Source organism: Anas acuta, chromosome 10, assembly GCF_963932015.1.
Source record: "Anas acuta chromosome 10, bAnaAcu1.1, whole genome shotgun sequence".
Taxonomy (NCBI): domain Eukaryota; kingdom Metazoa; phylum Chordata; class Aves; order Anseriformes; family Anatidae; genus Anas; species Anas acuta.
Window position 1 is genome coordinate 9,343,487 of NC_088988.1, and position 25,774 is coordinate 9,369,260.

The 25,774-nt window shown below is 40.1% G+C and overlaps 1 protein-coding gene across 3 annotated transcripts in view; it reads left to right on the forward strand.

The window, feature by feature from the left end:
* Nucleotides 1–22,492, forward strand: part of CDH5 (cadherin 5) — a 31,149-nt gene extending 8,657 nt beyond the window's left edge. Inside the window, exons 1-12 of one of the 3 annotated variants that reach the window (XM_068693716.1) lie at nt 2,951–3,052; nt 8,958–9,158; nt 11,524–11,812; nt 11,902–12,018; nt 12,993–13,157; nt 13,563–13,750; nt 15,471–15,724; nt 16,297–16,439; nt 17,231–17,355; nt 18,453–18,561; nt 18,846–19,091; nt 19,850–22,492. In XM_068693716.1, coding sequence (XP_068549817.1) covers nt 2,966–3,052; nt 8,958–9,158; nt 11,524–11,812; nt 11,902–12,018; nt 12,993–13,157; nt 13,563–13,750; nt 15,471–15,724; nt 16,297–16,439; nt 17,231–17,355; nt 18,453–18,561; nt 18,846–19,091; nt 19,850–20,355 — 2,430 coding nt within the window. In that variant the 5' untranslated portion in view covers nt 2,951–2,965 and the 3' untranslated portion in view covers nt 20,356–22,492. Of the gene's footprint in view, nt 1–2,950; nt 3,053–8,957; nt 9,159–11,523; nt 11,813–11,901; nt 12,019–12,992; nt 13,158–13,562; nt 13,751–15,470; nt 15,725–16,296; nt 16,440–17,230; nt 17,356–18,452; nt 18,562–18,845; nt 19,092–19,849 lie in introns of those variants that run through there. The other 2 variants (XM_068693717.1, XM_068693718.1) reach the window with 2 other exon arrangements.
* The last annotated feature ends 3,282 nt before the right edge of the window (nt 22,493–25,774 follow it).

Below are 25,774 nucleotides of genomic sequence, written 5' to 3' on the forward strand. Positions count from 1 at the left end.
CAGTCAGTGCTGTTACAACTCCTCATTTTAATGCTTTCGAAGTATTGTTTTGTCTCCATCACAAATGCCATCCTCACCAAGCAACCTTCGCTTAAATAATGCACCACTGTCAACAGCTGAAGTGATTCAAGAATTATTCATTTACTCCAAAAATAATGCTTTCTCAAAGTTCATGGGGAGACCAGCCCACTAATTAAAACTTGCACTTAATTGGCTTTTCAGTTATCAGATTTACAAGTAAGAAACTCAGATTAAAAACATATTATTGCAGATTGACAGAAAAATGATTTAGTTCAAGATTGGAACTGGAATCAAAGCACGTGCACGTGAATCACAGAAGTAGTCCCTCTTGGTTTGATAACTTTATTATGTAAGATTTTTGGCATGCCACGTACGAAGGGAAAAAAATAGCCTACCCCTGGCCTATGTGGAAATTGCCAGATTTCATATATACTACACAGGTATATAAAATACAGTCAGATGTTTTCTTAGACATGGGATTCATTTCCACAAACGGAGGTATCTGAATGACGCTATCCACAGAAGGCAGCCATTCCCTAAAGATCACAGAACAACTGGGCACAAATTATCAGCCCATCTCTTCTAAATCGACCCAGAAAAGGGGATTGTTTGAGGTTGCCTAGAATTCTAACAGAAACACAATTCAGAGCTCATTCGAAGTGTATGTGTGGCATGCAGACAGGTAAGTCAAGATCTAAGCCAAACAAATTGAAATTAAAAAAAAAAAAAAAAAAGCTTCTCTAGATTTTAGAAACAGTATGAAATATGGCCCAAGTATCTCTAGGGGATACCTGATTGTAAAAATTCCCCTGAGGTTTGCTATTCTTTGTTCTTACTGAAGAGAGAAATCACTGAACCACCAAACCTTAGTATGTGCTGTCAATTGTGTCCACAGTGGCATGTTCCTCACCTCACTACAGTCAAGAGCTACATTCAAAAACAAATGAGCTCCTATCCCAGCTGGGAGCACGTCATTACTCTGTCACTGCAGCTGCTGTCCAGGGACCAGCTGGCAGAGAAACAGACACCAGCTCTCCAAAAGACTCTTATGCACCTAGAGAAGAAGTCCAGCCAACATGGATGAGCACAAAACACAGTGTCTCCTGCCTGCTGTAACAGCTGACTGCTTCTGTAGTACTGCACTGTTCACAGATCAAAATAAGCAAAGCCTCCTGTAGGCTGTTCTTTTCCCACTCACGCTGACATTTTTGTTTTTGTTAATCTAGCCAGCTAAAATATTATCAGGCACATCACTGATGTAAAACAAACTCCAGTACAGTCCGAATTTACAGATTCAGGATCAGATCCTACCTGACTCATCTTGCTTCTCCTTCAGGTCTGTGATGAGGTGACATTTAGCAAACAAAATGCAAACCTATTCCAAAATAACCCTTTTCCAAAAAAGCTTCCTGGCAAGGAACAAAGGAGATCTTTGTGACCCCTTATAACTTTCTTCCTCAGTCATTTCTCTAAAATCATTCTCTTTACAGCAAATCTTCTCTTAGACCACACATTTGTAATTTTCAGTTCGCATTTGCTGTGTGACTCACTCAGCCTTCTCACATAGCCACTCTCAGTATTTCCTGCAGCTCTTTAATCCTAGAGTCAGCAAGTCACTTGCTGAAATGCAAGCATGGGAGTCAGGAAGCTCTGGGAAGACATTACTGTAGGTTTCATTACCTCTTTTCACCCTCTTCAGTGCATGGGCATTCTCTCACTAGCTTGGAGGGTAGCTCTGTTGTCAAACAAGTGCTTGCCTCCCCATTTTTATCCAGCTCCATAGCAGAAACCACAGGGAGACTGGGACTCCTGTCTGGCTGCCTGCTTTCCACCACTCTGTGTGGTGTCCTTTGCTTGTCAGGGCAGGGAAACCTTTCTTGTTGACTCTGCTGTCCATTCAGGAGCAGAGCGTTGGGCTCTCCGTCTAATCAAAAGCAATAAATCTTCAGCATGCACGTAGTAATTTACAGTTCCTTTATAAACAAATTTCTTCATTTCTGAAAGAATTACCTGTCCTGGCTGAGGACTCCATCCAACCATCAGAGGAAGTTTTGGTTTTATCATCCAGGAGAAACATTTTTGGTAAGTTAAACAGTAAGGGAAAAAATCATTGATATATTTTCCCCAGACCCACCAGAAACTTAGAGCTAAAATCATGAAGAACTTTCAGATTAGAATTATTCTTTTTTTTCCCCTGGAACATGAGGAGGTAAAACAGGAGCCAAAATCAGAAGTGCTGAGTTCTCTCTTCAGCTATATTGAGATACAGTGCTGCATCATCAACACCAACAACTGACCTACACCAAAACCACACAGCAGTGCCCTCACAATACTGAGTGACATCTGGTTTTTCTTAAAGTAGCACATTTAGTTAAGATATTGCTGGAGCAGCTTTTCACTCAAAGGTACTATCACAAGTATAAAATGTCATTTTATCATCAGTTTTCAGGCAGGCATTTGCACTCCAGATTGTTTAGTCATCAGAGTAGCTATTTACTCAAAGGTACTATCATGCATATAAAGAGTCATTTTATCATCAGTTTTCGGGTAGGCATTTGCACTCCAGACTGTTTAGTCATCAGTGGAAGGCACTTCTCAGATGCATAAAGATGACAGAAGGACAATCAAAAATATAATACTAGGTAGTCGGGCACTGGGCACATTTAAATCAGTTCAATAATCTAGAAACCAAAAAGCAGCACAGTGATCTCAGGAAAGACCTGTTTTGAAATGAATCATTGTATATTGTTGAGAACATGAGACATGACAGCTTTAATCAGAAATACGAGAAACGCTGAGTAACCATCCAGAAAAAAATTATATTTGAAAGAGCAACACAAAATGATTGCTCCAAGTCAAATGTTGCACAATTTACTCCATTTTTTTCAGTGATGTTACTAAAGTTTGAAGGTCTACCATAGTTCCCATTCTCACTGAACTCCCCATGTACTATTCTCACATTGTAAGCTCAAGGGAGCAAAGGAAGACCGCATTTTTGCAAGTTAGATGCCAGTCAGAAACTGCAGCGCAGGTAACAATTATACCTATGTGATTGCTTTGCTGCCTTGTCTCTCTGGGTTTGTTAGACACTGGTTAGAGCAATGTTGTCTAATTATGAGATGAAAAAATTGGGAGAAAAAAATCCGAGACTGTAGCTACTCCTGACACTGGTCCACCATCAGGAGATGGCAAAACATTTAATTCCTCTGTGCTTCCAATGTACCTTTTGAAAGGGATATAGCTTTTCATCTAGCTGCAGTACTTTGCACAGAGAACTGAGGAGGCTTTATCGATTCACATTTGCACAACCAGTTAAGGTACCTGAAATGTAGTGTTAGGTACTGCTAGAGCTACTTTCTTTTCATAATGTTTTGTCTGCTTACCAAATATGCTCCTTCTGCAAAGCAAGCTAAGTACGCATTAAGCTATAGGCATTGCAAAAAATACATAATTTATCCCTCTAAGGTTTAATAGATTACCTTTCTGTTTCTCATTGCTTAATGCATTCACACATTTACCTTTGGTCTTAAGCATTAGAAATTAATGGTGAAGGTGGATCCTGTAAGGCAGTGTTGTTTTGGTACTTCACACTGGGTCAGATTCTGCTCTCATTAAGTCCAGCGTGGTTTCATTAAGCACAGGAATTTTAGAAGTGTCTAGACGACGTAACAAAGTAAAATTTTTGCATCTGAAAAAATCTCAGTTTTAAGTGTTGCATACTCTGCATTGCTGGGATTAATCCAGTGCAAATTTAACAGATTGTTTTCACAGAGCTACTTATGAACATGAATGGGGAGCGGCAGAGAGGAAGGGGAAAGACAAATGAAAATATTGATGAAAATACTAAAACTAAAGCTATCCAAAGTTAAATTCTCTAGTAAAAATTTTGCCAAGAAAATTTTCTTGGGCCTACAAGTATCGAGTTACCAGAAGACATTCGGCACAGATCCCTTGGACAGAAAGCCTGCCATGTGGTGAGGAAAACTATTTCAGATCCAATAAGCTGTCATTTTCCAGTGAGACTTTTTCACTTTTTACACCGAGGTAGATCAACACAGGGTGCTCTGGTGGGGTCTGTAATGCCTCTGCTGTTCTTGCAAGCCAGTTCTTCCTCGCCAGCCACCCTGTTGAGCACCCAGAGCCCGCACCCACATGGAGCCTCTGAGGGCAGCACAGGTCCTTGCTGCACGCCGGCCCCCACAGCCACAGCCTCCTGAGAAAGCGTGGCCCATGCAGGACGAGATGGCAGAGCCCACTGACACAGCCCACAGACACAGCCAGCGGGCTGCAGGGACAGGGCCAGCCAAAAAGCCCCAGAACACTCAGCCAGGCCGGGAGGGCCCTGCCCCACCATCCCACAGGCCCGGCAGCCCCAGCTGGGCCAAACGCCTTCCTTTGGGCTTGCCGTTTCTCACAGCTGACTGAACACCGTATTTCTGATATTTAGTATTCCCTGCATCTACATTGCTGCAGGCGTGACAGCTGAGGTTTGACTAACAACCAGAAACAGCAAAATTTCCAGTACTACAGAACGGAATATATCCTATCCTGTATTATTCATTTATCAGTAATTTTGTTAATTTTTTCCGCTGTGATGAAACTCTCATTTTTGCAAAGGAGTTTTCATTTGCATTTGCATTGTTCAGACTCCAACCAAGATCCTGTTAGCAAAAGCAATCATTAAGTTTCCAGCTCAATAATCAATAATCCTTTAGTTTCCAGCTTTCCTGACAATCAGGTATGCAAATTACCTGAACAATATCAACAAAATCCTTTTAAGATGTATTACAGGAGATCAGGAAGTACTTGTTTCTTTTCTGATATATAATAGCCATTTCTAAACAAATTTCTCCCTCAGGAAAATCCTTATCACTATTTCTATCTTGCCTGGAATCAGCTTCAAATGCTGTAAAACAGAAATTCTCTACGACTAGTACAAGATTTTAATCTGATCAGCACAGCATTTCAGCTACAACTGTCCGCTTATTTATCAAAGTCTCCATGCAGAGACCTGGCGTAACTTCAACTTAACATGCAAGCACAGAACAAGTTTCTTTACTAACCAAACTAACCTCACACAAGCAGCAATACATATTTTAAAGAGAAAATTACACCAACTAAGAGGCAAATACCACAAAGAAAAACAAATGTTCACACGAATATTTCATCAAATGTGTTTTCATTACATGGACACTTTATTTGTATTTGCTGCTCATCAAACTTACACTTGATTACTTACGAAAACAACTCATAAAATGCAAACTTTTAATTAGTGCAGTATTGTCTGCATCTCCACCTGATTTCTTTTTTAATAATTACTCCCAATCTGCAAATAAAAACTACACCACATGAGCCATGTGTCCCACAAATCAGTTTGAATACCAAAATTTCTCAGTTAACTGTCTATAGTACCCTGCAGACCAAGAGTTATTTGCTGAAATAATTCAGCACATAAAATGAATAATGTTGGTGGAAAAAAAACATCATTTGCTGAAAGAAAATTTAAGAGCATAGCAAGAAGCTTAGCTATTTGAATAATCCATTCCCCTCCTAACTTTAAGGAACATTTATGCCCCTACTTGAAGTGAAAAAAAAAAAAAGTTTGAATTATTGGTCTAATCAGTTAGAGACAGAAGGGTAACTGGAGACTGTTGTGTTAAGGCAGACCTGCAATGGGACCTCATGTCAGCAAGGCCAGGAAAGGCACACATGGGACAGGTCAGTCACAGCGCAAACTGTGCTGTCCTCTCCTCCAGAAGTGTGGCCACAAGGGTCGTCACTTCAAAGGGTGCTGCTTATTTGCTCTTCTCAGTCCTGGCAGCCACAGTGAATGTGAAAAGAAATGAAAAGCCGATCCTTGCATGTCACCCACCTGTCATCCATCCTAAACTTTGTTGCTTCTGACTACATGGGACTGCATTACCCTGCTCAGGCATGGGAATCTCTCTCTTCTGCTGCTACCTCTGCCATTTCAAATGAGATCTGCTGCTGGAAAAGAAAACTATCATGGCCAGAAAAAGACAGAGCATTTAGTAAAGCCTGTCAAGAGCTAACAGCCATGGAACGTGGCCTTCACACCAGGACAGTGCCCTTATCCAGTTACTGCTCGGCAGGGTCCTGCTTCTGAAGTGTTTGTACGCGCTGCCAAAGAAGGGTATTCTTAAATACTGTGATAAATTCAATTATGGATTCGACAGCAACAGAGGCTTCCAGCTGCAGAATGGAAAACTGGCACGGTATCACAGAGGAACTCCTCTCGGAGTCAGACTGTCCTATGGAGTCATACACATCAAACGCCCCTAGGAAGGACAGCATGCACAGTGCTCAGGAGTGCAGTGTTGCTTCTACCAAAATACGACATGCTGAAAGATGCCAAAGAAGAAGCAGGAGTCACTTTCTGCAAGAGGCTCTTTATCTCAGTCTGCGTGACATGCAGTGCATACAGGAGGGCAGACCTGAACTCCATCAAGTTGCTTATAAAGGGACCTTTGCCTTTCAAAGGATGCTGGACAAGTATTAACAGGCAGCCCATTAAAGGGAAGTGAAACCTCCTTAAAATGTGAGAACATGAAGATAGGTCAGCCGGTGAAAGGGTTAGCTTATGCTTCAGCTGAAATGTGCATCTATTTAAAAGATCCAACCTAGTGCAGAGAGGTTATAAAAGGCCTCCAATTAAAACAGCGGGTTGCGGGTATTACCACAATATACAGCAGTATCAAACACAAGCCCAAGGGACATCTTAGCCTTCTCACACATGCTTTCTCTATCGATAGCCAAGCTTTCACACAAGGCTTGAACTGCAAAACACATACTGACTACCTACTTCAAAGAAGAGTTGGATCCTCAGGCGTAGTCAGGATATTACCACAGTCCCAGAGCTCCTAGACAGGTAACTGCACGCTCATTATGAATTTGAGCCTTCAATTTCTGATAAGCAGCGCCCCTATGTGAGGGTAGAAGGGGTCCTGGAGTTGCTGTTGCTGGTAATCCTTCTCAGCACCAGCTGGAGAAGGCCTACCTGAGGGCGTGGCAGGCTCTGAACCGATGAAAAGAGAGGCATCACTAAGAAAAGATTATAGGGAAGACACAAACCTTCTCCTTACAAAGCAGATCCATACAGAGACCAGTATGCTTTAATGGAGATTTGACTATTTAAGCTAAAAATGCTTTCTGCGAGGATATTTGTAGATGCATCAATCACAGTGAAATGCATGGCAGCTTAAGTGGGCAGCGCTGTCCTCAATTTCCCCAACTAACCTCTTCCCTAGAGCAATTCAGGAGATCCCCACTGGACCACAGCACCAAGAGGAAATGACAGTTCAAACACTGAGGTCTGTTTTTCCAAAACTGTGGTCTGTAGCAGTTGACATTAACCAACTGCTTTTCCTTTGGTTACCGCGTTTTGTAATTTTATGAATGAAAGACAGATCACAGCAGAATCACAGCAGAATCACGCTCAATGCCGTACAGCTCTAGTTGTAGAATATTTGTGTGAACAAATCAAACAAAGCAAAACAACTCAATCTTACTCATTTTCCTTAAAAAAGAAAAAAAAAATCCTAGCCAAAATAAGTGTGCAGAATGCAGAGACAGCTGAATCAAAAAAGTGTTATGTAAATCCCCCCCAAAAAAGTACAAAGCACAGCTTGGCTATTAAAAAGCAGCTTCAAAGCCAGCCCATTCAGCGATTTCCTACACATTCACAAAAGAAAGAATGATCTGCAGATCATGTACAACAGTGTAGAAGAGCGCAAAGTAGAGGAAAGCAAAATGTCATGGTAAATAAAATCTTTTTACTGATAATGATAACGCACTGATAATGCACTGCAAAATAACATTGATTACCTAGTTACCAAAGAGTAATTAGGAAAATGTTTCAGCAAATTCTGCCCAAAATATTAACCTTGCATCTATCAACCTGTGCGATGTCAACTTCTCCATCACAATAAACTGTTTTATTTTTGATGTACACACTGACACAGCTCCTAAAAGCTAATGGAAAGTTATTTATGTGTAATCTGAAGTCTGATTATTTGAGCGTTAAATTTCCCTGACAGTGCTTTATATTGCAAAGGGAAAATTTAGTCATCAAATGAACTTCTCAATCTGGTGTGAAAGTCAGGCCTAAAGTTTGCTAATATTAACAAATGAAGTTAAAAAAAAAAAAAAAAAAAAAAAAGGTTTTGCCTGAAGATAAGTTAATGAATTCCTTCTGTATATGTTAAAATCTGAGAATAAGGGATAAAGGAACTTTATATATGCCTTCACACATTTCAAAAGACAAGGAATTGAATCAATAAACAAGCTGTCTGAGCAAGATAATTTGCTACACTGTACTTGGAATTGATTGAAAATTCCATATGAATCATTTTTTTCTGTAAAAAGAAAAAAGTTTTATTTTAAATCAATATTTTCCATATGAAGATATTGACTACAGTATATTTTGTGTCAGGCCAAGTCAAAACATTGCATTTTGGTTTGTCAAGCTCTACCATTTCATTTCAAGTTGAGTTAACATAAACTTTGATCTGGTTCAGCCTCGGTGTTGCATCCCATGGCTGCTCTCTCCCAGGAGCTATGATCTGCAGCTGAACTACACCTTCCATGCTGCACAAAGGGTGATCTTTGCTGCTGATCCTTCTCTTCAGATTAACTCAAGTGGATGCTGACACCTTTAAGCTAGCTTTAAAAACTTGAACATTTTTTACTTAATTCAAATACTTTAAGTGGTTCCTACAGTTGCCATCTCATCTAGTTGAAACTCTTTTGTGCCTGGTATTTCAAGTTTTGATTCTAAGGCAAATGTGAAGAAATAAAGAGAGTAATCAAACTTTCCTCTAGGAGAAAATCATATTTGCACTTCTTTGTGTGCTCTCTCTGATTAATCTGATTATGTTGTTATTTACACACTTTTCATACTTTATATTACTTCCTAGGCTCAGAAGAAGATGAAGAAGCTTATTCTGCTTTTATCATTGTTCTTGGCTCCAGCAATTGCCTACAAAGAGAGTCAGAAAACAAAACAGAACTTTCCTTCAAACAATACCAGTCATAAACGACTTAAGAGAGACTGGATATGGAACCAAATGCATATCAAAGAAGAGATTGATACGCCATTACCACACCATGTTGGCAAGGTAAATAGGCTGTCAGCAATGAATAATTAGAAATGCAGGCAGCAGATGAATATCTTGAGAAGAATTACTTGTTTGCAGTTTAGGCAGAATTCACAGGAGAAAAAGGAAATAGAAGTCAAACTTAATGCTCATGTAATAACCTGTTACAATCTTAAAATGGGCCCAGAGTAAATCAAGAATAATGTCAAAGGGATTCTAATTCTTTTGAAGAATACAAAAAAATTTTAGAGAATGACAAGTATGGAGCACCCACATTGAAGAAACAATTGCATTGCATGCAGGTGCACAGTTAGGAAGGAAGTCTGGCAGCTGATATACGTTGGTATTTTTCTGGTAGCTTAAGATTCTCTCGTTCAAAAACCTGGGAGATCAGCTGATAAAAACATATGTGTTAAAAAACATATAGTTTACGTCCCCAGCTTGGGAAAAAAAAAAAAAAAAAAAAAAAAAAAAAAAAAAGTTTAAGTGCTATTTAGGAGTACTGTTACACAAACAAAAAATTTGTTTCACAAAGTGAAGGAAAATATTTTTAAAAAATAATAACAAACACTGACATGCCTGAAAACTTGTTTTCTTCAGGGCAGTGCTTATAAAATCCTATGATGAACTACATATCACCCAGACAAAGTTCTCCCAATCTAGTCTTTCAAATTGAACTACTTTGACACTTTTCAGATAAATGCAGTTGTACGTTTTCCTCCCATGTACAACAATCAGCATCTGTCAAGGCTGTTTCGGTAAAGTGAAACAGACCTTTCTGGATCAGTGCTGCTCACTGGCAGAAAGCACAAGAGAGAGAGAGAAAAGAGGCCATAGGGTACTCTCAGCGAACACTGGGTATCTCTGTTTCATTTCAGACCAATTCAGTAGCAGATTGAGGAGAACACTTTTATTCCAGGAGCTGTCCTAAATAAGAGTAATTCACTTTGTACTGTGCTTTGTGGTCTTTCAACAGTGGAATGCTTCTGATTACTTTTGCAATATCTGTGTTCAGTGCATTGCATTTGCAGGATTGAACACTTGATAAACCCCTTAAAAAAGGCCACAGCAGCAGCACAGCAGAACTGAGTGACAGCTGCAGGAATATGCTGATATGTTTGGATTTTATCTTTCTTGACCTTGGAGGCTTCCCTTTGTACATTCACTCTCCATTTTAGCAAAGGCAATCTTGGAATTGTATACTTTTTTCCACCAAATAAGTAAATAAAATCTGAGAAAGAAGGCGCAGACTATAATATCTTTGAGACAAGGGTGGGGATATTTCTCCTCTTACATCTCCGGAGTTGCAAGCTGTTCTACAGCAGCGCCAGCAGTCAGAAGCATGATTAAGTATGTGGAACGAGGAAAGAAAATTTTAATAACACGTTTCAAAATAGAAAACATAAATAAAAGAATGTTCAACAGTAAATGACAACTATAGGACAAATAAAATCCTGAATACCAAACAGCTGCAATTTATGATAACATCAGTAACAAAAGACTAGAAATTCCTGGTCAAACCCAGCAATTACTGATAAATAGCTTGCTGAAATAATAATGCTGATATAGTGCACAGAAAATTGTGGTTTAAACCCTGCTAGCAGTATACTTAGAGGGGTAAAGGTATGGAAAGGGAAGAATCGTCAGATCATCTCCCAATTAAATAAAATAATGTGCAAAAACACTTAGAATTTGATTAAATAATATATGGAAACTGATTAATGTTTATTCCTTTTATCCCATCCTTTTTTTCATAGCATATGATCTTAGATTTTAAACTCTGTGGAGTGAAAATCTAATCTTGCTGTCATAGCCTTGACTCTACAGACTGACTATGAAGTAACTGCATGTGACTACACCCAAGAAAACTGTCAGCTATGGCAGGAATTCTGCTAAATGACAAAAAACAGAGAATAATGCTAAATAATGTAAATAGCTATGAACACAGATTTGATTCCGTAATTCTGTGAAATCTAAAAAAAGTCTCCACTAAATTCTGAAAGGTATTTGCTAACAAGAGAAGCTCAAACTGAATGTGGTGGTGCATGTATTTCAGATACAATGAGGTTAACGATTTTTATATGTAACTGCATGAACAATTTATATCTTTATGAAATGTGAGATATAATGATAAAAAAAAATGCTTCTTAATATATAAGCAAGCACGTTTCAGTCTGGATGCATTTTTCATCCTATAACCCGGATGGCTGTAGCTACTGCTTTGTTCAGTAATACCCCATCTGGCAACACAATTCCTGAGGGCTGTTCTGGTTTCAAACTGAGTCAGAAGGAGAGGTCAGTCATATTTGTGTGCACCTTCTGGTAGAAACTGTTTTGAAACCAGACTCCAAAGCCCGCCTTTATCTCTTTGAATTATACCTTCTAGATCACATCGAGTGTAAGGAACAACAACGCTAAGTACATTATTGAAGGTGAATATGCCAATACCATCTTTAAAGTGGAAGAGACCAGTGGTGATGTATATGCCTTTGAGAGGTTGGACAGAGAAAAGAAAGCAGAATATGAGCTGACAGCTCTCATTATTGACAGAAGAAACAACCGGTCACTGGAACCACCATCTAAATTTATTATCAAGGTTTATGATATTAATGACAATGCCCCTGTGTTTGTACAAAAGGTATTCAATGGATCTGTCCCAGAAATGTCACCAGTAGGTACGTTCTTCCATCACTCATTTTCCTTCATGTCGTTGGCTAAAAAGCAAAATTTATGCTAAATGTGTTGTTTGATAATCCTTTTCTAGGAACCTCAGTTACCAAAGTGACAGCTGTAGATGCTGATGACCCAACAGTTACAGGTCATGCCACAGTTACCTACCAAGTCATTAAAGGAGATGAATATTTCACAGTTGATGACTCCGGTAGGTCAGATATGCAAGTGTCAAACTTCTACCTTAAGCTTTTATAAAAACACAATTTTAAGCCGCTTTCTTTCTGGACAAGGGAGATAATAAGTCAAAAATTTAATTTCAACTATAATTTGGAAAGATTTTTCATTCACAATGACACAATGCCACTGTCTGCATCTGAAAATGAACTAATAAAGCCAGGATATTAGGTACCTTGAACTAACTGAGAAGATGAAAGGTCATTTTCTTCCCACTGAGGAAGAGGCTGACTAGGACACAATACACATTTATGTTTCCAGTTTAGCATGGATACCATTTCTTTGACCAACCAGTAAAAGAGGAATACATAAAGAAGCAGCATTCCTAAAGATTAACTGAGAAAAAATATATTTTAAAAAATAGTCGAAGGATAAATAGTGATTACAACCCAAGAGTATTCCCCACTTTGCAAATCTGGCACACGAACGATAGGTTACGCACTTCACAAATTAGCTGAGACCTGGAGTAGGTCATTACATACAAAATGAACTGCATTTTATTGGGATGATTTTGACTTTGAAGTTTGGATTCCTGTTTCTACTCAGTAACTCATCCCATTGCCTTCCTAAACTTCTTTTGTTTCAAGTTTGTCCAGTTTTAAAAATAATCTCAACATCTCTGGTAAGCATAAAGCATACTGGTTCTTTGGAGCAACTAAATCAGATAATGAGGTGGCCAAATAAACTCTCTAGATGCTGGAGTGGCTGAGTTTAGATGTTTTTTGGCTGTTTCTAAGCAGCAAAGATCAATTTAAAGGAATGTATCAAAAATCTCCCAAATATTCCATCATATAGAATGACTTCTAACATTTTTAGTCTTAGAAAAATATCACTGTAAACACACTAGTTTCAGTTGAATGCGTGGCATAAGACAAAAACATGCTCTCAAAATTAAAAGATGTTGGACATGCTACAAAATCTAATCATATTCAACATTATATTTTTAAGGTGTGATTTTTACAACCAGAGCTGATTTAGACAGAGAGAATCAATCAACGTATGAAATTATTGTTAAAGCAAAAGATGCCCCAGGGTTTTCTGGGGATTCAAGCACAGCTACAGTCATTATCACTTTAACAGACATCAATGACAACTTCCCCGTATTCAAACACCGTAAGTATAACACAAGTGATGTATTATTTGGAAACCAAAGGCTGATATGAATAAAACAAATTTACATGAGAATTCATTGTAATTCAACTTTCTTAAAAGTGAACGAAATTATCTTACATATTCAGAAGGCTTCTGTATTTCAGCACTAGCTGCATTTCCTGGGTGAAGCACACCTAGAGTAGAAAATAAAAATCAGTATTAGTTTTTGGTAATTTTATAAAAAACTTAAATATTTTGAGAAGAAATTATACTTCAAAAAAACACTTCAGTGTTGTCTGTAAGAATCAATAATGCTAAATTCTCAATGATTTTCTGTATGTCTATAAATCAAGAACAATCTTTAACTAAGCTCTAACTTCCATGTGCACAATCTTTATGACTTGTTTGTTGATTTTTTTTTAACAGAATCATTTCACTTTAAAGTTCCTGAAAACGTTTCAGTAGGAGGAGAAGTTGGCAGAGTCAAAGTGGAAGACATTGATGAACCACAGCACAGAAATACAAAATACAGTTTCGTCAGAGGAGATTACAGGGACACCTTTGAAATTGTAGCAAATCCATACACAAATGAAGGAATTATTAGACCAAAGAAGGTACTTTTCCCTGTAACAATGAAAGATGATGATTTTCTTTTTCAATGTGTAAAAAATGTTTGATTCGGTTTGGGACTAGCAGCATGGAAGTCACAGTGCAAAAGGTATTCATCCTGAAAACCCCATTCTGTAAGTTCTGCAAGAAGAGCTGGTGATTTACCAGCCCGTTTCAATTGCCAGTACTGGGAAAATCTGGGATACTGCAGAGTGCAATGGGGACTATGTCAGATTTACAGATTACATGCTTCGGGCTCTTCTCAAACTTCAGACATTTGGATGCTTCAAAGAGTGAGTGAATTTAAGAGATGAACCAACTAACCAAGTCAAATAATCTTTCTCTTCTACAGCCAAAGAGAAACCAAAGTAGAAAATGTGCACACGTACACCTGACCACTCTTCTACAAGTGCTCTTTACAAGCTTGGCACTTGCTCCCATCTGAGCCACAGCTCCCTTACTTTCCTCAATGTTTTCAAAGTTTCCCCATTACTTCCTGCTGACTCTTTAAGAGGGCCCAGACTTTCCAAAGCCTTTATTATGGTTTGTTCTTTGTTTTTTTTATTTCTCAAACATACTTAATTTGTACCAAGGGACATTCTTGCATTATGCAGAGCACTGCCAAGCCAAGCATTCATTGATTTTATTGATTTACAGTGAAAAAGGGGGAGGGCGGACTACAAATTACCTCCTGTAATCCTCAGATTGACATGAATGTGTTTTTTACTTCCAAGCATCTCTAACTATTAATACCAGAAATGTCATTAAGAATAAAACTTTAACAAAAAAAAGCTACCAATGTTCCAAAACTTGCAGTAAAGTCTTTGGCCATGCTCACACTAGATGTTAGCAGCAGTCCTTCACCAAACGCAGCCCTTCCCCTGATCTGCCCAGGGCCTGGAGGAACGTGTTGTTTGCCAACTTCTGCCCTGAGGAAGAGCCCCTCACACACACACGGGCTGATCCAGAAGCAGCTCATCCTTGACCAGGCAGTGGGCAAAGTTCTCCCCAGTGTTACGCAATCTGCTTTCAGCCACAGGTGTATGTCATCATTTTAAGTATACAGGCAGGTGAGATACTATTTCAAATGATAGATAAGCACTGCCATTTCCATTTGCACTGTCTACTCAAACAAAAACACAGTCACCCGTGTTAATTGTGGCTTATTTCACAGCATATGATCTCGGGGTACAGTGCATAGGGACCCAGTCTGGGAGACAAGAGACAGCTGGGGCATTTCTTAGTGCCCTAGCTCCTGGTCTTCCTTCCATTGTAGGATTCTTTTCATAATCTCAGTTATAGGAAAAACAAGGAAGCGGATGTCACTTATCACTGAATTCCCCAGCTATCACTCAGTGCAGCTATGAAGTCTGCCTGGAAGGAAAAGAGGGAAGAGGAAAATCTGGCCCTCAACCCTGGAGGAAAAGGAGCTAAATAATTTTTGGTGGCTACAGAATTATAAAAAGAAAAATATTTAAACCAAGAAATAAATTGCTGCACTTGGAATACTGACCGAATCTGTTCAAAACCAGAAGTTGCTCAAGCCATTCCATTAATGAACGAGAAGTTCAGTTCAGATATGCTTCCCCCAGAGTCTAGCCAGAGTGCGGTTTGATGTTATTTCCCAACAAAACTAGAGCACAGAGCTTTAATTTGCATAGGTAGCTAATGCAAAGTTTACTTAGACATGACAAAAGAAAGACTCTCTGTTTGTCTTTCTTCTAGCCCCTGGACTTCGAAAAAGTAGCAGAATACAGGTTTGACATTGAAGCAACAGATCCCACAGTTGATCTTCGCTATTTTAAATCCGGCGGCTCTAGGAGCATTTCAACAGTTACCATTGAAGTCACTGATGTGGATGAGCCCCCTGTCTTCACCAAGCTACCATATGAATTTAAAGTAAGGGAAAATGATCCAGAAAAAAAAACACTTGGTTCAGTTTGGGCATACGACCCTGACGCAGCTAAACGGAAAATCAGGTAACACAACACCAGCTTTAGTAATTCTATTTTAAAGTGAAGAATCTGTTAATGAGTCCAAGAACTGGGGAAGCGAGACATTGGCTCTATTTCTCAGACACTTACAAGCATGAACAAAATACAATCTGATTTTTTCAGTCGCTGCAGCCATAAATATATATCGCAACCAACAAATACAAGCATAAGTTACTTGCACCTATTTAATTACTGCATAAAGTCACTGATAAACCACTTGAGTATTTATGGGAAAATGCATAATCTTGGATAACGTTACATAGTTGCGGTTGTAATTTACTGTTACAATTTTTATCATAACTTTCTCCAGCATGTGATTTGAAAGGAAAAGAAAACAGATTTCTTAAACAGCAAAAGAGAATAATCTGGGAAGTTTTAGGATGGGTATGTTATGCTCTCACAGCTTGCCTAATTTTAGGGAAATCTTCAGAGACTGCCTAGTCCTGATATGAATGCAATTTGTTATACAGCCGTCTGGCCTTGTCCTATGAAGAACTGAAGTGAAACACAATATTATAACCCTTGTACCAACACGTCTCTTTTTAAACAAAAAACAGATTTGTTCGACGAAAAGCTAGTCCTAATGGAGACTACATTAGAGTATCTGACACTGGAATTATTCAACTTCCCAAGCCCCTGGATAGAGAATTCAGCTCCTCATACAACATCACTGTAGCCGCCCAGGAAATCCTGGAAGATGGTAAGTGCTATCCATTTCCTTACTTGAAAGAAAGCAGTGGGTGACTTTACAGCAGGACTGTACCTTATCAAGAAGGAAAGCCACAACCTGACAGCTTGTTTCCACTAAGCTACGAATGAAACGGATGCTTGCAGGGTTTGCACAGCAATCTTCCAAATCAAGTGAGTGTCTACAAATAGGTCAAATAGAGTTTTAAGATTTGGACCTTAGCTATTACAAAAATCCTTTCAGTTTGTTAATAGGAATGAAAGGGGCATGAGGAAAGGAAGGAGCTTGGGAAACAGGCATAAGCCTGTGTTTGGAGCAAACATCCCAGCCAGCATCACCCCCCTACACGGAGGTAATGCCCACCAAGCTTGCTGCTCAGCACAGCTCCACTCAAACTGAGGAAGCAGAGCAGGCTGGGGCCCTCCCCAGAGTCAGTTTTGGGGAGGACGGGTTTTTCTGCAGGGCAAAAAGTACTTAATAGTATGAACATACTGTGCGAGTGTCCTTAGGGCCCGAGAATGATCTTGGACATCATAGCCACGCAGTCTGAGAATCACAGAGCCACAAGCAATTGTCATTTTCTTCCTCGTGTATCCTTGATGAATTAGGCCGATACAAGAGTTTTCAAAAAATAAATCTGAATCTGTCAAAGGAAAAGTTTAAATAAATGACAGATCTATAAACTCTCCATATTTAGCATGCAGGAGTCACAGAGGCGGACATGAGCAGTGGAATAGGGGAGCTTTACAGCCCCACGATTCTGGCTGTCTCAGAGACGTGCACTGTTGTTGCTCTCCTTTCAGGCCGTCTTTCTGACAGAGAATCACACGCCCAAGTTCACGTTACAGTCATTGATGAAAACGACAATGCTCCAGAACTTGTTTATCCTGAGGAACCCAGAGTGTGCGAAAATGCTGCTCCAGGAAAGGTGAGACAGGAGGAGGGTTTCTCCCTTAACCCTGGATTATCTACGTGCAAGCTTAAGCCAAAAATGTCTTTTAATAAAAGATAGTCCCAGTTTTCACGTTCAAACACCTGATCATTTCAGTGATTTCTGAAGTGTCAGTGGTTAGAAATCTCTCTTCAGCACTTCATCCTGTTGGAATATTGACTTTCACCTCCTTGCACACATGGGCTGCGCAGTTCCTCTCCCTCCAGCCCTTTAAGTATGTACATGCTTTAGCACTGAACCCTGAAGTAAGGCAGCCCTTGCAAAGCAAAAATTAGCAGTTCAGTTCTTTTATCACATGAATGTTTACACTTGACAGTGAAAACAAAACTATTTCAAATAATTGAGAGAAATACTAGTATATATAACATTACTATAGCATTTATCAGAGTGCAAGCACCTGCATGCACGAAGAGTGATAGCGTTTGTGGATTTAGGTGTTTGACCTCAGACACAGGAACTTGTGCAGCCTACACATACAATGTTAGATTAAAAGAGACACTGCCACAGACTGGATGCACAAGGTATTATTAATGGAATCTGTTAGAACACATAAGGTATTATTTCACCTTTAAATTAATTTTTAAATTACCTTTGGGACATAATCATATATATTTTTTATATTTTATACAGCTAATGTATCCCAGGTAGAGGTTTTGAAAAAAAAAAAAAAAGCATGTCATTCAGGAGTAGCAGTCCCAATGGCATTCAGTTAATGAGCCTCATGCTTCTAAATAAGTTAAACACTTTAGATAATATCCATTGCGGATATATAAATGAAAATTCAATCCATGTGTCTCTGAGCATAAGACTTTTTTATGCTTTATTGACACAAGATTTCATCTTTTGTTTCCCATCTGTGAATGAAAGGGAAAGAGCTCTTTTTGAAGAGCTACAAGGAAATTACTTGCCTTGAAAGAACTGAAGAGGAACATCGTAAGATATCTTTGTCCTGCCCTTTATTGAGGGGTTATACAGGATACAAAGCCCAGCACTAACTTATATACTGTAAGCCTTTTTATCACTGGAGGCAACGTATACTGAAATTTATGACCTCTTCCATCTTACCTTTATAGGTAATCATCAGGATTTCAGCTACTGACAAGGATGAAATATCACCTAGAGGTTTCTTCAAATACTCCCTGGCCACAGAAGATAGCAACTTCTCGTTGGTTGAGAACCACGGTAATGTATCCCTGCAATGCATTTTCTCACATAGCCAAAGAGAGACACTAGGGCACAGGGGAGAAAAGCTGCAGCAATGACCTATGATTGGCCCAGCTGAGCTAAGAAAATATTTTTAAAGGCTTAACCTACTGGAAAGAAAATGTCATTTGTTGCCACCCAAGTTTTACTGGGTTCCCTAAAGGCTTGCTCTGTCAAAGGGGACGATGTACCAAATGACTGATAATCTATAAGGAAAATCAGGTAGAGATTATCACTTAATTAGATGTCGTTACTTCCTCCAGATAACACAGCTAATATCACTGTCAAGTATGGACAGTTTAATCGTGAACTTGCCAAAATCCACTACCTGCCTGTCATCATCTCAGACAACGGTGATCCCGAGCTCAGCAGCACAAATACACTTGTTATCAGTGTCTGCAAGTGTAATGAAAAAGGCGACTTCACTTTTTGTGAGGAAAGAGCTAAACAAGTTGGAGTTAGTATACAAGCACTGGTGGCAATTTTTGTCTGTATCTTCACAATCATCGGTAAGTTATTCGACTTTGGTAATGTTCTCTGACTTGTGGGGATTTCATTTTTGTTTTCTCTTAACTGAGGTCCAAAGAAGCTTTGTGGCTATAAAATGGTCACAAAGGCAGAAAAACTGTAACTATTTGATTCACCTCACTTGCTTTTCTATTTGGCTTGTTAGTTTAGTTTCAACTACAAATATGTTCATTCTATTGGAAAAGGTGAGTCATTGGAAAGGTCATTGCACGTATGCATAATATACTTGATTTAGTATTACCAGGCTCACATATAGCTATAAAAAGGAAATTTGTGCTGGGGCAATAACAACAGGATTCCTGTTTTCAAAGGCTGGAAATACTTTCAGCAGCACAGTGAACTTATATACATAAGTAAATCCATGAATTAGCAGAACAGAACTTATTTGCTCTACTTCGAATCTGTCAAAGAATGGGCAAATTCTTTCTTGCTTGAGAAGAGGCCTCCTTTGCAACTACCATGCAAGAAGCATTTGATGCCTGGCATTAAAAGATTTAGCACTTCCAGGCAGTACTGTGTGACACTATACTTTTGCACCTGTGATTCTACCTCAAGAGTCAGTTGTATGATTCCTGCTGAGACGTAACTGCTTTGAGAACATACAAATCCTACAATTCAGCAGTATCTGAAACTATTATTTTTAAAATACATATATAAAAAAAATGGGGAAAAGTACACTTCAGATATCTGAAATGCAATTTGTTTTACTTTGTTACTTCTCTGTTTACAATTGTTCAAGTTTTGCTTGCAGTAATCGCCTTGCTAATTCTTCTAAGAAAGAGACACAAGAAGGATTTGAGTGGTCTCGGGAGGAATGTGGCAGAGATTCACGAGCAGCTTGTCACTTATGATGAAGAAGGTGGCGGTGAAATGGATACCACCAGTTATGATGTATCTGTACTCAACTCTGTGCGCAAGAATGGTATCAAGCCGGAAACAGTGCCCTCTCCATACGCACAGGTCCAAAAACCTCCTGCAAATCCAACCTCTGGTGCTGAAAAAATGGAAATTATGATTGAGGTTAAGAAGGATGAAGCTGACAATGACAGGGATTTGCTGCCATATGACACACTTCACATTTATGGCTACGAAGGTGCTGAGTCCATTGCAGAATCTCTCAGTTCTTTGGAATCAGGCTCCTCAGACTCAGATATTGATTATGACTTTCTAAATGATTGGGGACCCAGGTTTAAAATGTTAGCTGAGCTGTATGGATCAGAACCAAATGAAGATTTTGTGTATTAAGTTCAAACTAGTCATGAATTTTCTCCCACCCAATGCAGATAGATACAACAGCCTGCCAATGGCCAAAGAAGATTTCACAGTTCTTCACCCAAGCAGTATAGGTTTTCAAACAGACCAGAAAAAATACAATAAAATGACAGAGGTAGGGATAAGAAGAAATAGAAATAATGCATATCCACTCCCCAGCACTGCTATCCTTGCTAACATTTTGTTCTGTCCCTAAAATTGCTGCTCGGGGACCTAGGGTCTTCCAGGACATGACTTTTCTCCCTGCCCAGATAGATCCTTCTCCTTAAAAAGTGGCTTTGTCTCCAGTGTCTCCTTTATTCCTCTCCTCCTGTACATCAACATGCTTTTCATCCATCCGCTGAAACAGAGAGATTTGGTGGCACCGAGAAGAAATGTTTTGTACAACCTCCTGTATCTCCAGCCTGCTGGTTTGCCTGGCCCTACTGTAACATCTTTATTGATATTCCCCACTTATGCTTACCCAGCAGAGGAAAGGAGGAACATATGGTTTATCACTTAATATTAGAAATTATTCCATCACTTTCGAGAAGAGGCATGGTTTTTCCTTCTTTCCAATCTATTAATTATTCTTGCTTTATAGTCTTTGACTACATATATGAGTTACTACAGATAAAATGAGACAGGATTTTTAGATGCGCAATCTGGTTTCATCTGTCATTTTTAACAGCCTGATGATGATTTCAGGCACCTTTCTGGAGTGCTAGAATTTCTTCTAGCTAGCAGCAAAATTGTTTTTTCTCTCTGTAAATAGGACCTCAGTGTTACTCAATGGAACATATCCTGCAGGGCAGGAAATGCAGAGATCAGGGGAACGTTAAGACTCCAATACTGTAAATCTCTCTAGATAGCAACATAGGGTCTCTCTGGATCTCTAAAAAGGGTGAATAGCTTTTTTATTCAACATTACTAAAGGAATTGTATTATTTCAGGGACAAACAAAGGAAGGGCCTCATTACTGTGAAACTGTTTTGATTTTTTTCTAAGCAGGTACTGTAAAACGGGTATTTTCCACCTAGGAAAATATTGTAGACTTCCAAACCAGAATGCTTCACACCCACACATTTGTCTGCATAGAACCACAAATGTAAGTAAGGTTTTGGAGCTGCAATTAAGTCCCTGGTAAGCATGTGTTCAGTTTCTTGCCTGATGAAGAGCCACACAATGAACAGAATGAAAACTCTCATGCCTGAAGTTTCCCAGCCAAATACATTTTGTTTGAAGTGGGTCTCTTAGGACAATGGCCAGTCTCTGGCTTCTGGCCATGCAGATTCCTGTTGCCTTCAACAGGAACAGAGCCCTACTACACACATACTCAGTTTTGTAGAGTCTGTGCTAGAGCTGTATGTATTAGTTTAGCTGATTTGATTATTTAAATTTGGTAGCTAACCATGTAACACTAAACCTTTTTTTTTTTTTTTTCCTAAACCGGTGTAATGGAACCTCACGAATTTCCTTTTCAATTATTCATGTCCTCTCCCTTCCCCCAGTTCATTTATCAGCAGGAAAGAGCAATGCACTGTAATACAGTCCCACATTAGTCCGCGCTATTAGAGCAAGTGGTCTAATACAATACTTAGACACTAATGCATCACTATCAAATATTTCAAATCACTTAAATTTTCACATACAAACTAACAGAAAACTAAGTAGAATCCTGCCTATCAATCAAATCACCTTTGGATCAAATCCTCTATAAAGCCAATTTTGGGGTGATAGCCTTGGTTTTGTTTTTAATGTGATCATTCTCTTCTGTTTTGCTTAATCCACTCAACAGTGTATGCTACTGAGGTTCCATGTGTTAGTATACTAGAAAGAATTCTAACTAATAATACTTACAGTTTAAGGTTTTCATCAGTAATTAAGGTATTGGCAATCAAAAGGTAAAGCTAGTTATGAAATTATGTAGTGCAGTAAATAAAATATTTTGGTAAGCAACATGCAGATAGTATTACCTGTAATCGCTGTTCTTAAGCCTGTTTTATAAAGCTATTTTAAGGAACACTGTATTGATTTCCATTGTATAGAGACATTTGCACTGGATATTTTCTTTTTGTATTGCTGTACTGTATTTTATTTTTTGACTACATAAAAGCCAATCTCAAGTGTGGATTTTCTGTGCATTGAGTTTCACATGGAAGACAATGACATGCTGTGTACTACAGTGACCCCAACCATAAAACCACTGGTATCTTCAGCGTAAGCACTCAGATTAGACAAAAACCCACAAAAAGACTTCCTGTAAGAGATGTTTTCTCCCACTCTTCAGAGAGCTGTCAGTGAAGCTCCTGGGGAAGGAAGAGAAAAGCCCCAGAGGTGCAATCTGCTTTCAGCAGCTGGAGAGCCTGAACCCGCTGACGTTGGAAGACCCATGCCTGCCAGCAGAACAGGATGCTCTCTGTTTCCAAGCAGATGTTTGGTATTTTAGGAGCCAGGCATCGCAGTGATTGTGAGGCACCATGTTTACCGAGATCCTGACCTTCCTTCCCACTGGAAATGCACTCCTCCTGGATGGTGGGGGACATGGGGCAGAGCCCCTGCCTGCAGGGGGGCTGCACCTGGGCCCTCTGCCTCAGTGGGCTACTGTGGGCGCTGCCGACAGCTGACACAACACGACAGTCCTCACATGCGACAGAAAAATGAAAAATGGCTAGCCCTACATTTGCAGCTTTTCCTTTCTCTGCTAATGATCACTGCCCCAATATATTCCCAAGATTATTCAAGTGCTTTAGAAAATCCCATCGATTTTCCCCAGATATGGCACTTACAAATTACAAAGCTTGGAATAAAGTAAAGAAGTTCAATTCCTTCACTGCTAATTGCCATGAGCAAACTCCAGATCAAACACACTTTAGCTCAAGTTGTATTAAAAACACAATAGATGTGCTAATTACGTTATAATGAAATGCACTTTTCCAAAGAAGGAATTTGATTAAACAGCTACTTGCAACTTGTAGCAGAGACTCTCATAAAGGTTTTCATTATTCATTTAATTAATATGCATTTTAAACTCTTATCCCTAAAAATATATCATAAATTATTATTTTATTACATTCATACTGAGAAGTTCATGCCATTTAATAAAGGCTTTTTACTCCCACCCCATCAGAAAATTTTATGAAACAACACCTAGTGACTGGAATCCTTGATATGTACCAAAGCAGCAATGAAAAGCTGTCTGATTGCTGCCACCCTGCCCAACCAAGTCAAGGGAGCTAAGATCCCCTTACCAAAACCCATTTCTGTGCTTCAGAGAAAAAACAGCCATATCAGGTATTATCTGATTGCAGTCCAGTATTGCTGAAGTAGTCAGTAAAAATGTAACAGCAAAAAGTGAAAATGAAGATTTGTTATAAAAGAAAAAAAGGGGAAGGGATTGTTTCTCAATCTTTGCTTTCTTTCTTCAATTAGTGGGTTCTTCCCTTTTCTTCCTTCAGCAATGCCGGCTTAGAACAGCACCACAAGGGCTCCAACCAAGCTGCTGCTCAGACCGGCTTGGCACAAGCACTGTCATCCGGCCAGGCCTAACGGAGTAAACAAGTCACATAAAGCAATGCTGTTTTTTTGCTGCTAATAGATCCACCCAAATACATTTATTTTAAATGTTTTCACTCCTGACACTGCTGTGCATATGTTGTGTGCAGAGGAATGGCTCTCAGTGGTAGTAAACATGCAGGTAAAACCATCGTATGGTAGGATTTAGCTGTCTTTGGCTAGAAGCAATATATTTATTTCCATTATATTTCAGGTGGGGCTAGGACAGAGAAGAAGAGCAACTGTAATTTTTCCTGACCTGTTCTGCATTTTTAGCTTTCTTATTATACTTCAAGTTTGAGGGATTAAATAAGAAAACTCTTGTGGATTTACCTTCACATACTTCCTGCAACGAAAGAAACCACCAGGGCAGTATCTCTCCCGTTTAAGGAGCTCCCAGTTTTAGTGCAACATAAGTCATCAAGTCCCACCAGGAACTGAGTAAGAGTATGATCAGATCAAAGCGCGTGATTTATCCTAAACCTATTCCATACAAAACGCAGGACAGAAAACACCCTTTTGGTCTGCATCAGAAAAAGGAAGAGAAAACAAAAACAGCGAAACTCTTTCATGAGCAATAAAAGCCACGGATTTTTCCTGACCTCTCTCAGCTTCCTGACTTTGTTCCTGCCTGACCTGAAAGAAAACGGAGACGGAGCGCTTCCTTCCACAAGGGCTGTCCCACCTGCGTTCCCACAACACTTAACTCATGGATGCCACACAAAATGCCCTCGGCAATTCTCATTCCTCGTTCTTCCAGGCAGCCCCTCACAGCCCGCAAGGGCCGAGGCGCGCTGCGCGCCCCCTGAGGCGGCACCCGGCGGCCAGGGCGGGAGCAGGAGGGAGCGGTGGAGGCGTCCTTTCGGGACAGCTTGCTGTTCTCCCTGCTCCCCCTTTTAATTGCAAACCCGCAGAACCTGACGGTGCTGCGAACCTGAGGGGAAGGCGAAGCGGCACCTTTCTCTGCCGCACATGCTGCGGGCGGCTCGTTCCTCCCCACGGCCACCTGGTGGGGAGGCGCCGGGGCTCTCCTCAGGGCGGGTCCCCGAGGCGCGCAGCCCCGCGGGGTGCCGTGTGCCGTGCCCGCCCGCGGCCGCCGGGGGGCGCTCGGCCCCAGCGCTGTGCGCGGTGCGGCCCCGCCTCAGCGCGGCCCTGGCACAAACCCGCGGAGCCGTGAAGCCCCCAGGGCCCCCGAGCCCGGGGTCATGACGGAAAAGCGCGGGTCTCACACAGGGCCTGGGGAAGGGAAATAGCTCTGGGAAAGGATGCGCGCTCCAGGTGTCTCCTTCAGCTAAACGACATCCTTCCCCCACAGCCACACTGCTTGGGGCACGTTTGCCTTGGCCAGGAGTCAAATGCTAAATCATACTGGTTTGTCATACGACATTGAAATCCGTGCTTGCTTTTGATGCTAGAGATGTTGTCTAATCCTACTTCTTCAGAATATCTTTCCTTCCGCACCTGATCAGAATTTTCTCAAGTATTTCCAAATCATTTTTATAGTCAGCGCCTGTTAAAGTTGAGATTTGCTGTGAACACGTGCATTTGTGTATGAACACACACATTATCCACCAGCTGTCATCTATGTATTATATATATATATTAAAAAAAAAAAAAGACAGCAAAATTTCCCCAAGTAGCCACACAAAGAAACCAGGAAAAAAAAAAAAAAAAAAAAGCACTAGGAGCCTTTCAGTGACCCACCTGCTGCTCCTCTGTGCTCCCCCAGAAATCACGCATGATGCAGCCCACAGCCAGTGACTGTGTAAACCACAGGTCCCACCCCGCCAGATCGGACCTTCTCCTTCTCCTTTAGAGAACCAGGGCACACTTCGTCAATGTGCCCAGCTGCTGGTAG